General features: G+C 49.3%; 1 protein-coding gene across 1 annotated transcript in view; it reads right to left on the reverse strand.

Annotated features, from left to right (window-relative positions):
- Positions 1-17735, reverse strand: part of KCNIP1 (potassium voltage-gated channel interacting protein 1) — a 422776-nt gene extending 405041 nt beyond the window's left edge. Inside the window, exon 1 of the mRNA XM_012505074.2 lies at positions 17263-17735. Within this exon, the coding sequence (XP_012360528.1) occupies positions 17263-17350 (88 nt within the window). The 5' untranslated portion in view covers positions 17351-17735. The remainder of the gene's footprint in view (positions 1-17262) is intronic.
- Between the last annotated feature and the right edge of the window lie 275 nt (positions 17736-18010).

Consider the following 18010-nt stretch of genomic DNA (forward strand, 5'->3'; position numbering starts at 1 on the left):
GGGGAGAACACAGTCACACTCTTTCTACAATGGTTCTCTTTAATGATAACCTGCAGCAACACCTCTTTGGATGAATAACTCACTATAGCAAGATTCAGCCACTTCCATTTGGGCATGTATTTAGCTGATCACTTGCTGTGCAAGAACCTGTCATTCCTAATGGTAATAAGGGCTAGCATTTGTTGAGCACCTACCTGAATGCCAGGATCTTTCCGGGCACAGCTCATTGAACAGTAACAACATCCTTTGAGGTTATTATTAGTATCTCCATTTCACCAATGAGCCAATGGAGGCACAAGGAAAAGATGTAACTTGCCCCAAGTCAGAAGTTAGCAAATAGCAGAGCTGGAATTCAAATCTAGGCAATATTGCTCCAGAAAACACTCTAACCACTGGGAATCCTGTTCTTGTCTTTACCCCATATAAAAGTGGAAAATGCCAAGCAGGTCAAGGTCAACTATTGAGAGCTTGTTAGATGCTTCCATATGCCTTTCCATCACAGAGCCCAGGCTCTCAATGGACTCCCTGGGGCCACACCTCTGAAGTGTCAATAGATGTGGGGGTGATGGCCAAGCAGAAGGATCTGAAAAAGTCCCACAAAGTTCTGCTTTGGGCACTGCCAAGACAGACAGGATCACGAGGTCAGCTAGCACCTGCCTAAATCTATGCTTTCGAGCCCATAGCTCATCACACGCCCAACTGGAACCCAGGCACACCAGGGTTGCAACGATCCTTGAACTGGTCACTATGCAAAAGCAGAACAGAAGGGAGTCTGCTCCACCGGCACGGCTCCTTCTCAGCGACTGCACCCTCCTCTCATTCATCTCTACTTTCTTTCACAAGTGTTCCCAAACCATGGGTTTAATCATGCGCTCTAGAATTTGTCCAGGTGTTGACAGCATGCTTGCTTACATATTGCCTTAGAGCCCTCTTTTACTATCGTTAACTAAACTTAGGCCATGTCACACCTTCTTGGCATCTAACTAAATTTTCTATGGCTCCACTGGTCATGATCCCTCATTCCCCTCTGTTGTTTCTTTCCAACCCTTCTGAATTGAAATCCCCTCAGCCACAAGCCAGAACCCCGCTGGCGTGAAGCAGTCTGAGCTGTGGGAGGAGCTCCTGACCTCACGGGAGCCTCTCGGCCATGCTGGGCCATTGCGCCCAGGTCTCAGGTCTCCCTCCTTGAGGGGCAGATGGGAGCAAAAACAACATCCAAAAGAGAAGTAGATATTGTTAGCTCTTCCATCAGATCGTTCACCCCAAGCAGCCTCAGCCACCATTTATTTTCACTCTCTCAGGACTTGTTTGAAAGGCCTTTTTCTCATGTTTACAATTTTGGTGGGTAAGATACAGCTGAATATGGCATTATCCTTATGGCCCTAAAGGATGTTTTTGTATTTGTCTTTGAGAGGGAGCCTGCAGGGAGAAAAGCTCAGGAAAACAAGAGTTTGAATCTGCCTTGTTTATGACTTTGGGCAGTTTATTTAATCTTCCTGAATCTCAGTTTCCTCAATTGGAAAGTGAGCCTCACAGTGTTTGTTTTACAGGGTGCATTGAATCATCAATCATGAATGTGAATTACTCAGCACAGTGCATAAAAGATGCTTCACAAATGTCTGTTCTGTCTTCAAGCAAGCGTGTCTCCTTCCACTGATAATTCAGATTCTTTTCAATTTGGGCTCAGAGAACTACCTCCTGCTGTCTTTTTCTCACTAGCAACTTCCCGCCTCTCTTGCTTGTGGGCCTGATTGATGACTGCCTCACCTCCCTCTCTCTCTGCCCTCTTGCTTTATTTCTAGGGGTACCCCGATTAAAAAATTTTGGCCAGAAACAGACTGCCTATCTTTGCTTTGAACTTTCCTGACTCTACTTGTACAAACTTAATTCCTGGGGAAAAACGGTCCTACCCACAGAGGCCATATTTCTGCATCACTGAACCATTCCAAGGGTTGAATGACCAGCTTCCTTGAGAGTCCACATCATGGGAGAATCATGACCCATGATAATAATAGGCCTGGCCAGAATAATCCTTCCAGTGTGAAGTAGACAAACCTCTTGGCCCAGAAATCAGGCTTAATCGGAGATTAAATTGCTTTCCCATGCCAACTGCAAGATGCCTATATCCACAGCTAATTTACCAAGGTGATGCCTTATCTCAAGGAAGCCCGTGGGAATAGAGTGGCTGCATCAGCAAAATTGCAAACTTGGTCCTGATGAGAAGAGTTTTCTTTAAAGTACAGCTTGAACCCTTTGAGTTTCTCATTTGGGGTTCGGTGCATTTAATGGCTTCTTCCTCCTTGCCAGGCTCTGTGCCAGGGCCTGGAGGTATGGATACCAGCAGGACAAGCACTGCATTGGAGCAGCTTCCAGGGCTAGTGGCAGAAAAAGAACCGTGCAAGCTAAGTTTCCAAAGCTGTAGCACTTTACTTAGTTGTCCAGGGATGAGTAGCTTATGGAGGGTAGAGAATATCATGAATAGAGTCACGGTTAAGAAATTGATTTCTATATTTAGCACTGATACTAACAGTTCATGATCAAGTGTGTGTGGCACTCCGCCAAGCCCTTTACACACTTACATTCCATTCTCTGGGCAACTGTAGGAAACAACTACACTAGGATTTTCATTATCCCCACTTTACTGATAAAGAATCTGAGTCTTAGAAAGTAAGTACCTTGCCTAATGTTACTACTTCCCAACTAATAGGCAGTGGGACTGGAATTTGAAATAAGGTAATTTCATGCAGAATTTATGCCTTTAAATACTATACTACACTGCTCCTTTATTTCCCCAGCTTTTTATTTTGAAAATATTCAACTACAATGCAAATTGTGAGCATGTCTCCCCTTCATCTAGGTTCACTAATGATGATCAGTATTTTATCATATTTGGATTTTCTCTCTGTCTCTGTCTCTGTGCGCATGCGAATTTGTGTTTCTGAACCATTTGAGAGTTAGGCTGAGGAACACAGAACAGAAGGCTGGTTTGGAAACATGTGGGGACCAGTTTGGCTGGAGGAGAATGTGTGTGTGGGTTTGGTCACGGGGAGACAGGACTGGGGAGTGGGCTGAGGTCTGAGACTGTGGGGTTAGGGCTGGGAGTGGCAAATCTGGTAGCTCAGGGTGTATTACCACATGGCATGAACAGCCAGTGATATGCCAGTGAAAGCGGAACTTTCATTCATTCCCATATTGAGAACTGTATGATTGAAGATGTGTATTTAGTGAATGATATGTTTGTCGTTTCTGATTAAATATGGATGCTTATTGAAGACAATTCAGACAATGCAGAGAAGCATCAAGAAGAACTTTAGGCCGGGCGCGGTGGCTCACGACTGTATTGCCAGCACTCTGGGAGGCTGAGGTGGGCGGATCACAAGGTCAGGAGATGGAGACCATCCTGGAAAACATTGTGAAACCCCGTCTCTACTAAAAATACAAAAATTAGCTGGCTGTGGTGGCCGGTGCCTGTAGTCCCAGCTACTTGGGAGGCTGAGGCACAAGAATCACTTGAACCCAGGAAGCAGAGGTTGCAGTGAGCCGAGATTGCGCCACTGCACTCCAGCCTGGCGACAGAGCGAGACTCTGTCTCAAAAAAACAAAAACAAAAATACAAAACAAACAAACAAAAAAACTTTAAAAACTCGCCTTTAATTCAAGATATAACCCACACTAATGTTTCAGTGTATTTCTTCTCTATTTTGCTTTTCCATACACATCTATTCCCACAGACTGGAACTGCATTCAGCAGTTTTTTTCTCCTGGCTTCCTACTTGATACGATATCAATAGCATTTCTCTAGGTTATTAATTAGTTCCTAAAATAATTTTTCAACAGTTTAATATTATTCTATCAGACAGATGAACCAAAATTTATTTAGTGCACAATTTTTTCCACTGACACTTAGATTGCCTCCAGTTTTTCACTATTATAAATAATGCAATAATACCATAATGAATACCTCTAAATAAAAGTCTGTATGCACAGCTGTGATGATTTGCTTAGAATAGGTTTCTAGAAGTAGGGCTTCTGGGTCACTGGGTTGGATGGGCCATCTGTTTGGAATGGCGTGGAGGAGTCAGAAAGGGAAGAAATGGGAAGAAATGCAGTCTGCAAGCTGCTGCAGCAAAGAGGGTAAGAGGTTAGAAAGGTTCAGACTTCAGGAACAGTTCTGAGAGTGGAAAGGGAGTGACAGATGGAAAGAACAAGGCTTGAGACTGGGACATGTAAAGAGAAAGAGTAAAATCAGGAGAGAGAGGTCTGCTTTGGTTTTCCAAGGGTTGAGTAGGGGCTAGAGAAAGACATTCAACTAGAAGGGTCTAGTGGTCCTTCCTCCCGTCCTCCATCCATCCATCCATCCATTTGTTAGGCCCCTACTCTATGCCAGGTCTTGTGCTGGGTACTGTACATTCTTTTTTTTTTTTGAGACGGAGTTTCACTCTTGTTGCCCAGGCCAGAGTGCAATGGTGCGATTGCGGCTCACTGTAACCTCCACCTTCTGGTTCAAGCGATTCTCCTGCCTCAGCCTCCCAAGTAGCTGGGATTACAGGCATGTGCCACCATGCCCAGCTAATTTTGTATTTTTAGTAGAGACAGGGTTTCACTGTGGTCAGAACGGTCTCGAGCTCCTGACCTCAAGGGATCCACCTGCCTCAGCCTCCCAAAGTGTTGGGATTACAGGCGTGAGCCACCGTGCCGTACTGCACGTTCTTAAATAACTAAAATGTAGCCCCTGCCCTCCCAACAAGTTCACAGTCCAGCCAAGGAGTCACCTGCAGGCCTGGAGCTTAAGAAAAGAGCCAAGGCAAGAGAGAGAGACTTGGGAGTCTCCCCTAGAGGTGAGGCCGTGAATGGGAGAGTGCAGAGATGAAAGGAACAGGCGAGAGGTCTTGCTTGGGCTTAGTCTATGAGTCACCAACTGTGTGGCAATGAAGAGCCATCTGCTGGGTGGCCACCCCTTCCAGAAGGAGCCAGGTTATCCTCCATCCTTGTGCCCCCAGCTACCAGCCAGAGGAGGCTCTGTTTTGAGGGTACCTTATTCAAGGGTGTTCCTTGCTCTGGCCTCAGTTTCCCCACCCTTACACTGAGGACATATGGAGGAGTCTCACGCTGGTTACTGTGCTATGTAGCCTTGACTTCCAGTCACATACTGGCCACCTTCAGGCTCTCAGAAGCTCCCTTGGCCAGACTGAAATTCCCAGATACAATGAACCCGGAGGAGCCTGTGCCTGCTGTCTTTTTACCTCATGGTGCCCTGTGAGACAGGCCAGCAGGCACAGCAGATGCTCAAAGGTAGTGCCAGAGCTTGCTTGTCCATGGGGCTTTGTGGTTCCAGCCAGCTTCTCCCTTCCCGGGTGGTGTCCTCAGGGGGCTCTGACCCAGGGTGCGGTGACTGCCACAACATCCAGGTCTGAGGCCTCCTCCACCTCCTTCTGTTGAGCCCCCGGTGGACTATACAAAGACAAGGTTTGACTACCCCTTCTTATGTTTCATCAGTAGGAGAGTGTGGGCCGGGAGTGGGGCAGGAGTGCACATGAGATTTTAAAGGTTCTCGACATGAAGAGCTTGCTCAATGAATGGAGTGTGAGCTCTCCTGTTTCATCTCCCTAGAATAAGACTCTTTGTCACTGATACTTGCATCCCAGGTAGGGAAAGGAAAGGCAGAGTATGTTGAAAACATCTCTCACTCTTTTCCGGCCCACATGGGTGATTTCAGTCACTCAGCCATTTCCCGAGATATGGGAGGTCCCTGGTTTGACTAGGATGCAATGAGGGAGAATTTAAGCTCACCCCTGATAGACAGCAAAGCCAAATAAAAGCAAAACCACCCCATCATTTGTTGAATCCTTAATTTGACACAAGCCCTGCACTAAACACTTTCAAGTGCATTACTTTAATAAACCTGTGGTGTTGGCATTATTGCACACATTTTACAGAAAAGGAAGCTAGGCTCAAAGGAGTGACTCCCTTGGATTTCCCAAGGTCATACAATTTGGTGGTAATGGATTTGGCATCCAGTGAACTCCAAAATCATGTTTCCAGAAAGTCCTGGATCCTCAAGGGCTGGAGGGGAACATAGCCATGGAAGCCAGCTGCGTCTGCAGCCCCCAGATGCCTTCACTGGGTACTGCTCACTTCAAGCCCTCCCAGAGGAGCCCCTTGGCTGAATGGAACAGAGCACACTGGAAACCATCGCCATCCTTTCCCAGCTGCAGGTTCCCCTCTCTCCATGGCAAGAACAAATCAAAGATAAACCAAATGGCCCACCAGCTCCAGAACTGAGGAGGGCCATTCTTAGGATGGTAGCCTGAGAAGCCAGATGACTATCTTAATTAACCCCTCATGTCCTGGATGCAGGAACATGGGCGGCCTTGCTAAGGAGGAAGTGTGGATGGACAGACAGATGTGGGAATGGTGGATACAGAATTGGAGCCTTTAAAGGGCATGCAGTGCCGAGCCTGTGGGGAATGGAAAGAGGAGGAAGCCCAGATTCAAGGCCAGCTTTGCCTCTGGCTTGCTGGGTGGCCTTCCCCAGGCCCCAGGTTCCGCATCTGCCAGCTCGACCTCTCAACTCCCAATGAGGGCCTACCATGTGGTAGGCCCTGCACCAGGTGCTGGGGAAGAAGTCAAGGCCAGGCAAAAGTCCCTGCCCTCATGGAGCTGGACTCTTAGTGGATGAGCTGGATCACAAACAAATGAATAACAGGGAGATGTTGGCCAAAGGGTACAGAGTTTCAGCTATGGAGAATGAACAAGCTCTAGAGTAATGCACAGCAAGGAGACTGTAGTTCATAAGACCGCACTGTATACTTGAAATTTGCTAAGAGATTAGTTCTCACCACACACAGAAAGGTAACTATGAGAAGAGATGGATATGTTCATTAGCTTGGCTGTGATAATCAGGCCATTATCTATGTGTGTATCAAGACATCACACTGTGTACCTTAAACATAGACAATTTCCACTAAAACGTTTAAAAACACCAAGCAAATACATGTGTAATATTGTTGCAGGAGCAGTAAGCACCATGCAGAAAAGCAAGGCAGCATTAGGGAATGTGTTGGGGGAGATGAGGAGGGAGCAGCCACCGCAGGAGGGCATTTGAACGAATTGAGGGAGAGATCCCGGGGGGATTTGGTGGAAAGAGTCCAAGGAGAAGGACAGAAATGCAGAGGACAGATCATGCAAAGTCATAGGCCACTAAGAGGAGTCTGCATTTAATTCCAAATGTGTCAAGAAACCACTGGAGACAGTTTCCAGCAAGGGGATTATAATCGTATATGATTCATTTTTTGTTTTAAAAATATGGGAATGGTCCATCAATGGATAAAAAGCAAAATGTAGTATCCATACAATGGAATATTGTTCAAACTTAAAAAGGAAGGGAATTCTGACACAGGCTATAACAGGAATGAACCTTAAAGACATAACGCTAAGTGAGGGCTGGGTGCGGTGGCCTGTAATCCCAGCACCTTGGGAGGCCAAGGTGGGCCAATCACTTGAGCCCAGGAGTTTAAGACCAGCTGGGCAAAATGGCGAAACCTCATCTCTACAAAAAACGAAAAAAAAGTTAGTCGGGTGTGGTGGTGGCGCATGCCTGTAGTCTCAGCTACTCTGGAGGCTGAGGTGGGAGGATCGCTTGAGCCCAGGAGGCTGCAGTGAGCTGTGATGACGGCACTGCACTCCAGCTTGGGTGACAGAGTGAGACCCTGTCTCAAAAAAAAAAAAAAAAGATATTACACTAAATGAAATAAGCCAGACACAAATACTGTTCATAACTCACTTATATGAGGAACGTAGAACAGTCAAGTTAATAGAGACAGAAAGTACAGTGCTGGCTGCCAGGGGCTGAGGGTAGGCAGCAATGGGGAAGTGTTTAATGGGTGCAGTGTAGAGCTTCAGTTTTGCAAGAAGAAAAATGTTCTGGAGATGTTTGGTGGTGATGGTTGCACAATGTGTGAATGTACTTAATGCCACAACTGTGCACTTAAAAATGGTTAAAATAGTAAATTTAATGTTATATATATTTATCACAATTAAAAATATGGGAAAGGATGCTATGCAAAGAATGGTCTATGGGGCTATATTAGTCTGCTTGGGCTGCCATAATCGAATGCCACAGACTGGCTAGTTAAATAACGAAAATCTATTGTCCCGAAGTTCTGGACACTGAAAGTCCAAAATTAAGGTTTGGGCAGGGTTGGTGTCTGGTGAAGTTTCTCTTCCTGGCTTGTAGTTGGCCATCTTGTCCTCACATGGCCTTTCCTCTGTGTGTGTGTACTCCTGGTGTCTCTTCCCCTTCTTACAAGGACACCAGTCCTGTTGGACTAGGATCCCAACCTTATGACCTCATCTAACCTTAATCTCCGGCATCAAGGCCCTATCATCAAATACAGCCACGTTGGGGGTTAGGGCTTTGACATATACATTTAAGGGGACACAATTCAGTCCATGACAGCAGTGATGGTGCTGACAGCTTTGACCAGGCGTGTTCAAAGGAACATTAGTGTTTGCACATGACCTTTTAAACCACAGTGCTGTATCTGTGATATTGACAAGTTATTCAGCTTCTCAAAGCCCCTGGTTTGGAATAAAAACAACTCACAGGGACAGGGCTGGACTGAATATGGGAATCCTTGTAAAGCCCCCAGAAAATAAGTAGCACTCAACAGAGGATGGCGATGGCCCTTCCCCTCATGTTTCCTGTTGCGTTTGAAATGACAGCTGCTGTTTCTGAACTTGTGAGGCCTGGGCAGAGTAAATCAGCACAGGGATGTTGTGGATCATTCTGCAATCCAATATGCTTCATGGCTTAGAGACATCCCAGGCTCCAGGTGACAGCCGGCTCCAAGCTGATGTTCGCAGATATCGAGCAGCAAGCCTGGGCTTGGCCCAGCCTGCCAAGCACAGATGGGTTGAAAAATGTCATCCAAACTGGCCCACGGTTAATCAAAAGATTACAGAAAGAAAATTAGGATAGGCTAACCCCAGCCTCTCAGATACAAGCCCCAGAATCACACCTCCCTACCTAATTCCTGCCCAATTCTCTGCCTCAGCTTCCAACTGACCTCATTCCGGCAATAAATGAAAATTGGCCAGACTAGAAATACAACTGGAACACTTGCTGCTTGCTGTTTCCTTTCTTCTCCCCTCCCTGTGGTCATGGCTGTCGGGCCTGCTCCCCATATGTTTTATTGTTTGACTGTGAAAGGTGACCTATGGGTAACGGTTTAGGGGATGGATCGGGGGGCTTGGGTCTCAGAGGGCATTCTCCTCAATTGCACTTTCTCAGTCAGAATGGAGGCCCTGAAATCTTGATTTCTAAAACAAGAGTGTGTGTTGCCTCTTGGCCAAACTGGGAAGGAATCTGTTTTGTCTTTGTTGCCTTCTTACCCTGGATCTGATTTTCAGAAATGGAAAAAGTGTACTGGGGATGGGCTGGGGAGGGCGGTAAAACCCAGGGCTTGGGGCCAGACCGCCTAGGCTTCCAGCTGTGGCTATGCTTCATGCTGGCTGTGTGACTCCAAGCCAGGCCAGTCCTCCGTCTGAAGCTCGCTCTTTATATCTGTAAGTGGGGTTAATTAGAGCACTCCTCCTCGTGGGTTTCTCATGTGCACTAAATAAAATGTTGGGCATGGAGTGCTCAGGCAATGCTGGGCACATGGCAGGTGCCACCAGCAGTGCTGCAATTTTGTTGAATCTTTAAATTCCAAAGCTGAAAGAGGCCTTTGAAATCAGCAGCTCCTTCGTTTTAGAGATGAAGAAACTGAGGCCCAGAGAAAAAAGTCATTTGCTCAGTGCAATGGGCTGAATATTTGTGCCTCCCATCCCCCAAATTCACATGTTGAAATCCCAATCCTGAGGTGATGGTATTTGAAGGTGGGGCCTTTGGGAGGTGATGAAGTCATGAAGGCGGAGCCTCTTGAATGGGTTGTGTCTATAAGAAGAGGCCAGAGAGCTAGCTTACTGTCTTTCCTCCATGTCAGAATACAGCAGGAGATGCTGTCTGTAAGCCACATGAGATGGAAATTACTGGCCCATTTACAGAAGGACACAGACTCAAGATGGGGAATGGCTTGCCCAAGGCTGTCCTGCTGGTGCATGGCAGGGTTGGAGCCCAGGTCCGTCTGGGTCCAGAGTTTTCCCACCCTGCATCCTGCTTCCTTCCACAGTGACTTCACATCGCCACTTCTACCCTTGGGAAGCAATGGCTTTCAGGGATTTGGGACCTGGGTCTGGTGAGAGAGATGGCCCAGAGGAGATTCTGTACCCCTAAGAAGACTGGGGAAGATGAGGGTCCCTGTGGCATGGCAAAGGAGGCCCTGGACTTAGAAGGCTGATGAAGAACTGTCTAGATCCACTCCTCCTAGGGCTGTGGTGTTGCAGCCTGTACTCTCCTGCCTGCCAGAGGGCCCCATTTCCAGCTACTTTTAATTTGGAGCAAACTAGCTGCTCCCCTGTGGTCCTGAAGTTAATAGGATGTCTGTGCAGCAGTGCCAGGATAAATGGCCCTGAACAAATTACTCCTGCATGGTAACAGGGTTATCTAGGAGAAAGGCTCCAGAGGGGCAGGTGATCCCACCTTCTTCTCTGCCCTCGACTGTGGGATTATGGAGACCCTAGTGAGCTGAGCACCTGGACAACCCAAATGGGTCAGGGAATGCTGGGCCTGCTGCAGAGGTGCAAGGGTGGTGAGGCCAGTAGGCTGGGATGAAGGCTACTGGACATCAGGAGGGCCAAGGTGAACACATGCCCCTCTTGGCAGGCTCTAGCTTGGGGCTGGAGAGGTAGGCAGGGACCCAGAAGCCTTGGATAATCAAGCTTTCTTCCTGTGACAAGGCACTGGCACGCAGAGGTTCCAGGGCTGCAGAGAGTGAGTGGGGCTGTTGTAACATGACCAGAGTGCTTGCTCAGCCCTCACTGCCAGGACAGTGAGCTAGCCAGGACTCGGATGGTGGGGACTCTCTTTCCTTAGCAAGGGGCAGCATTGAAGCTTAGCTTTTCATGGGACAGGTGGCATTTTCCTCTTGGTGCAGGGCATGATAATATCTCACAGGTCTCAAAGTCCCCAGTGTGAAGGCCTCTGCTTTCCTAGACAATTCCAGTAAACAGCTGCAACACCTCAATTCCAGCCTGCCTAGTGTCCAAAACTTTGTGTATTTTCCCACACCCAAGACCACTTCTCACACTTGGCCTGTAAGAAGGGAGAGCTATGGGGGAGCGGCCCTCTTGGGACAGAGCCTACTCAGTGTCTGGCAGGTGCTTTGGGCCTGCACACCTGCCTGAGAGGTGACAGGGATACTGAGAGAGCATGGGTATGGCTGTCCTGCTGACCTTGGCCTCTGGAGTGTTCCCTTTCCCCGTAACCCAGGTGATGACACTTTATGGAATTTGTCACAACCCTTTCCATGACAGGTGGCTGCTCTGATGAGACCCAGCAGGGAAAAACCCACCAACAGAATTAGTGGGATGCTGGGGGACTTTCTGCTGGTGGCAAGGCGGGGAGTAGTGCAGGCAGGCGTGACTTCTCCAGCCCTAGGAGTGCAGAGGAATGTACCTTGTCTTGGCCCCAGCAAGACCTGGGTTCTAATCCCAGCTCTGCCACGCACCAGGGGAGCCACCACACTTAGCTAAACCTCAGTTTCCTTATCTGCTGAAATGGTGATTGCAATCCCTACCTCCAGGATCAAGACTAGAAAGAGGCAAGGAAGGTGCCCAGGGCACAAAATGTAAGAGGGTGCCCCGCAAGAGCAGAGTCGTGATTTGCCTGCGAGCTGCTAGCTCTTACTCATATCATCACTACATTAAAAAACAGTCTTGTGCCATTGATATTATTATTATCTCCAATTAAAAGTGGGGAGCCTTGGCTTGGGGTGGTGTTCAAATGACACAACTTCACACAGCTGGTAAGAGGCAGGGTTGATACTCCAGCCCGCACTGCTTGAAGGCAGAGTCCATGCCCGTGTCCAAGGTCAGTCTCTTGAGGATCTTGAACAGCAGTGGGGGGAGGCAAGAGGAACAGTGTGTCTCTGATGCGGCAGCTGAGGTTTTGTCTCGAAAAAAAGAGGAACAGCCTGGGCCGGGATGGGAGGGGAGAGTTACGGCCCCAGAGCCTTGTCCTTGAGATAGATCTCATCTTCCCACACCCCTTTTCCCCACCCCCGCAGCCTCATGGGTGGCCTGGAGGACACTAGAAGCTCTCCTGGATTGGATTCCTCCCTTCTGCTCACTTTGGCTCTGTCATCTGCGCCTGGGGTAACATTTGTTCCCAGTGTGCAGAAGGAGATGAGTTTAAACCTCCCCAGCCAGAATGGAGCCTGCACAACTTCTGGCTCCTGCCAGCGGCCCCCAGGAAGTCTGTGAGGGGGGGTGCTGAGGAGCTGACTGTGCAGAAAGAGGAAGAGGCAGGTTCCCCAGACTCCTGATTTCACCAAGCATCCGAGCCAGGAGCTGGGCTTCTCCTAGTTAAACAGCAGGCGAGGACCTGGTTCTGGCAGTCAGGCTTTTAACTCCTAATAAGGAATCAGGTGAGGGAGATGGCTCTGGGCAGGCCCTTAAGAAAACAAGTTGAGCAGAGGGGAAGCAGGGGTCTAAAGTCATCCAGTGGCCAGAAGTGGTGGCTCATGCCTCTAATCCCAGCACTTCGGGAGGCCAAGGCAGGAGGGTCTCTTGAGCCAGGAGTTTGAGATCAACCTGGGCAACATAGCAAGACCCTGTCTCTACAAACAGTCAAAAATTAGCTGGTTGTGGTGGTGCACACGTGTGGTCTCAGCTGTTTAGGAGGCTGAGGTGGGAGGATTGCTTGAGCCCAGGAAGGCGAGGCTGCAGTGAGCCATGATTGCATCAGTGCACTCAGCCTGGGGAACAGAATGAGACCCTGCCTCAAAATAAATAAATAAATAAAGTCATGCAGTAACTAACAAGGCCATAGGCTTTCGTAAAGTGATCATGAGATGTTGCTCTCAGAATCTGTGCCTGGTGCTGAGAAAACAAATAATGAGTGAGAGGGAGTCCCAGCCCGGAGGGGCTCTCAACCATGAGAGTATCAGCTAATAACAGTAGTCGTATCCATCAACACTCCTGAGCACCTAATAGGCAGGGAGCTTTATCTACACAATCTCATTCAACCCCATAAGAAGGGTAATGTAATTCCATTTTATAGATGAGGAAACTAAATACCAGGGAGGTGAGGAACCCAGTCCGAGGCTTCCGAGCCAGAGTGCAGGGTCCAGGGATGTCTCAGTCTAGAAACCAACTGTGCTTCTCACTGTGTTCGTGGTTTGCAATTTTTTTTTAATGCCAGAGAGATTCTTTAAATTTGGGAGAAATCCAGTAAATAAAACAAATAAAAATAGAGCCGGAGAGGTGGGAGTGGGGATGCCAGAAGCCTGCCCACCCAGCCTTTCCTTCTGGGAACAATCTTAATGCCCTTCCCTAGACACTATGCAAGCTCAGACAGAGCTGGAATGTTTTATGTGGCTGGAGGCTCACGCAGGCTGGAGGCTGGAGGCTGCAGACTCAGCTTGCTGCAGCTAAACAGAGTTCAGAGAGCATTTGCTGAGCACCTGTGGGACAGGTTTGCTGAGCACCTGTGGGACAGGTGTTGCATAGTGCTTCCTAGAAACTCCTGTACCGGGTGTCATCTCAGGCTGGTGGCTGGTGTCTGGGCCGTGCAGTGCCGTTTCATTCATTTAACACAAGAACACACATGCTCCATTCTGGGCACCATACTAGTAGCTCTGGCTACAGTGGTGAGCCAAAAAATGCACATGGTCTTGCCCTCATGGAGCTGAAGTCTAGTGGGGAAGAGAGCCTTTAGCAAACATGGTCCTAAAGGGAACACAGATCACAAATTTTGATCAGGTGTAGGAAGGAAAGTTCAAGGTTGATGAGATATGTGAGCAGGTGGACGTGAGCAGTTTATCTCTACAATAAGCACTGATGAGAAATCTGGGCTAGCTGGCATCTTAGACAAATGGCAAGAAGGATTTCTGGCATGGCAGGAGGTGGCCAAGGGTTAGGAACAGGCAGGACAGGGAGGGTGGTCCTGGACCCTCCTTGTCCCCCAGGTATTTGCAAGGCTGGTAAGAAACAGTAAATTGCCGTAGAACCAGCAGGTACCTGGTCCAACACATTCTTTACATTCCTCAATTCTGCAAGGGACAAAGAAAAATCCCTCTCCTGAGGATTGGATTACTGCAAATCTAGAACTCAGTGCAATGAATAGTGAATAAGTGAAATCAAATTAAAATCAGAAATCATTAAGCAATCATAATGTATCCATGTAGGGTGGAATCTAAATCCACCTAGGGGAGGTGTAAACATTAGAAAGCCGTTTTCTGGACTCTCTGCAGGCCTTTCTCAGCTACCCTCCTCCCAGCGTGGCCCTGCTCCCATGTTCCTCACTATTTAACAAATATTTAGCAAACACCTGGATTGGGTAGAACACCAGTCACCCAGCACGTGCCTGGCGCAGAGCCGGGGCTGTGTAAACACTTGGTCCTCTCTGTGGAGCTGAAGCAAAGAACACAGATACAGTTAAGACACGATCCTGCCCCGGTGCCTGCCATGGGCCGCCTCTCTGAGCCCTGGCCGCAGGAAAGGCTCTACTGAAGCAGTTCACAGGAAGGCCAGGTCCCCACGGAGTCCCTTCTGTGTCACATGGATCTTAGTTTCTGGGATTCTGAGCAGAGAGAGGGAGCCGTCCTGACCCTCCAGCTGGTTCCTTGCAGAGGCCAACACTCTGATGCTGCTCCCTCTGGCAGCTTCGGCTTCCTCCCACCTTCTCAGCCCTGCCTCTCCTCATCTCAGCTTAGATGTCACTTTTTGGAGGCACCCCTTAGTCTGCCCAAGACATCTCTTCTCTGTGCCTGTTGACCCCCATGATTCCCCCATCTCAGCACTCAGCGTGACATCCAGGGAGTATCTGCATGTGAGGTGTGGGTACCAATCAGACTGTAGGTGGGGACAAGCCCTCTTGATGGAGGGCTTGTGTCTTATTCATTCACATGTCTGTTGTCTTGCAATAAGCATGGCACAGAGTAGGTGCTCAATAAACAAACTCTGAGCAAATAAACACAGGCAAATATGCAGAAGAAAATTTCTTCCTGATCATTTATTCGAGTGGCCATCTATCCTCGCTCTGTTTCTGTCCCTGTCTCTGTTTCTCTCTCTCAAATACACACGCACACAGAGTTCTTTGCACATGCTCTCTCCTTGGCCACCTCGCTTTTTCAGTCACCCCTCTTGCGGCATAATGGTCTTCTGTGATCTCATTCCCCTTTTGGTGCTGCTTGGGGAGTACAGACTCACCTGCAGGAGTGAGTCAGGAGCAACTGAGGAGCTCAGACCTTGGTCCTGCCAGGGGAATGGGTTGGGGTCCCTCTCTGAAGACCCATGTTCATCTCAGCCCTGACCCCGCCCTCACAACTGGTCATGGCAACACACTCCACAAAGGGATCCCATGGCTAGGTGCCCCTGGATCTTTGCACCAGTGCTAGGAGGTAGACAGGCCAGAGGTAATGGACTCATTTTACAGATGAAGAAACTGAGGCTCAGAGAGGCTGTGACTTGCCCAGGTAGCAGAGTCAGATTGAGACCTAGGTTTCCTTAAACTAAAGCTCTTTCTGCTGCACTTGTGGGAAACTCCCATGATCCCCCCATCTCAGCACTCAGTGTGACATCCAGGGAGCATCTGGGCTCCCAGTGTGGGGTCTGGGTCACCACTAGACTGCAGGTGGGGACAAGCCCTCCATAAGAGGCTGCGATGGGATGCTGCCCCACACCCATCACCCTCTTAGGTCCTGCTATCTGTAATGTGGAAAGAAAACCTTCCAGTTGTCTCTGAGGATTGAATAGGGAAACTTTGTGAAATTTCCTAACCCCTTTGCTTTCTCCTTCTCCAGGAGGTAAAGCCACTGAGAGCAACCACAGCTACACCCGTTAACCCCCTGTTCACCCCACTTCTGGCCTCCGGTAATTCTGCCAGGCAGCCTGGCCCTCCACATTGGGGGCTCAGCCCACCTGGGTATCTTGGAGGAGCAGCGCCCCATTTCAGAAGGATGGTAGGGAAATAACAGGAAGGTCAGAACATCCCAAGGAAGGAGATAAACAGAATCCCGTCATTCCCACCACCCACACATGCCACACAACGTACACTGGGCCAGACGCGCTGGGTGGCAGGCACCTGAGCCATGTCATGAGATCTGGCTGCACAAAGCCTTTCTCTGCTCTCACTGTTATTTTGTAAAATCCCATCAAAGGTTTGTGGGCTCCTTCCCTGAATATTCTGCCTGCTGCTTCCAGTGCCTCTCCCCTCAGCCCCCAAAAGCCTCTTCCTGAAAGACAGCATGAATATTTAAAGACGTTTTTTCAGCCAGTGGAACCACATCACGCTGCTGCTCTCCCTTGACATCATCTCCAGAAAGTTGGCCAGACCCCTCTGAGGGCCTCACCTTCCCCGGTGCCGAGTGTAACATGGGGTTTAAGACACAGGACTGGGCCCTGAGGAGTTAGCCTTCTTTCTGCCTCCCGGCTGTGGGCCCATCTGGAGCTGCAGCCCTAATTCTGATCCATAGCCACACTTTCTGGTCTGCCCAGACAGTTACTCCTGCAAGCCACCTGCCACCCCAGTTCCTGGAGAAGCAGAAAAGACAGGCATGGACATAGGCATGAAATGTGGAGGGACAGGGATCCAAGAAAGCAGAACGATGAATGAAGCCCCAGAAGCACGAGACCCTGGAACCCTATGAGAGGAAGCTCTTGGCACCTGAGGTGCAGAGCTGATCCAGTTTCTGAATCCACCAGTGCAAAGCAGATGCCGGCCCATCACCACCTCCCACTGGCCCCCTCAAGCATCTCTGCTCTGCAGAATTACTCACAACCCACTGCATCAAATCTCTCTTTTATCAACAAAATACAACCCTCCATGGATAACTTCTTGAAACTCCTGTCACGCTAAGCCACTTCCAATGCTCTGGAAAGGGTTCTGTCCCTCTGCCCACCCATAACCTATCAGCCACACACCACCAACTCCATTTCCAAAGTTCCAGGCAATTACAGCCAGCTGAGTTCCCTGGCTGGGTGCCTGCCTACTCAGAGCCAGGACCCAGGTGGTCAGCAACCTCCAATCCCAGCAACCAATTTCCCCAGCCTTTTCCAAGACCTGGGTGCACCAGAATGGCCACGCTCACCACACCAAGGCAATGCGACCAGCCAGGCCATATCAAGACAGAAAGCAAGCGTCAAGGCCAGTTTCCATACCTTTGCTGAGGGTCCCAGTGATGAGCTTAAAGATGGTCTGGGCAAATTTCACGAACCCAAGCTTGCATCTTTTGGAGCAGCCGCTCATGGTGGCGGAGGGGAGCCAGGCTCTGCTGTCAGCACCCAGAAGGGACAGTGCCCACCTTGTGCACTCCAGGAACTTGGAGCCTGCCTGGGTGAATGAACCCTGAGTGACGGATGCACCCCCGAAGCCAGGCTCCCGGAACAGCACAGCTGCCTCTGCAGTGAGTCTGGCTTCTGCATCCAGAGAGCCTGCAGGGCAAACTCTCCCTCCCTCTCTCCACCCACTCCTGCTGTCCACTTAAGTCCTCGCCACGGGAGGACCTCAGGATGCCAGGGCCGGGACAGCACTGCTGGGGCACAAGGTACTCCAAGAGAACCGAGGAGAGTGAAGCTGAGCAGAGCAGGGAGGGAGGAGCTGGAGCTCTCCCAGGCTTTGCTGACTCTTTCTTACATGGCAGCAGTAATGTAGCAATTAATACTTGAGTCAGAAGGGAGGGGACTGCTACGCAGAAAACACTCAGCCCCACAGCCTCCCACACTGGCTCTCCCACTCTTTCCTTCCTGGTTAATCTGATAGATCAATTCTCTTTGCCTTGATCAGGATCTGGAAGGACTCCCTGCAGAGCAGGAAGCGGCTGTCGGCACTTAAGCACTTAGGAGAAAGTTTGTAGGCAGCCTCGGAGTGGCCTGGTTTGCATCTCGGAGAAGCTGTGCTGAGTGCTGA

This window comes from Nomascus leucogenys, chromosome 2, assembly GCF_006542625.1.
Source record: "Nomascus leucogenys isolate Asia chromosome 2, Asia_NLE_v1, whole genome shotgun sequence".
In the NCBI taxonomy this organism is placed as follows: Eukaryota; Metazoa; Chordata; class Mammalia; order Primates; family Hylobatidae; genus Nomascus; species Nomascus leucogenys.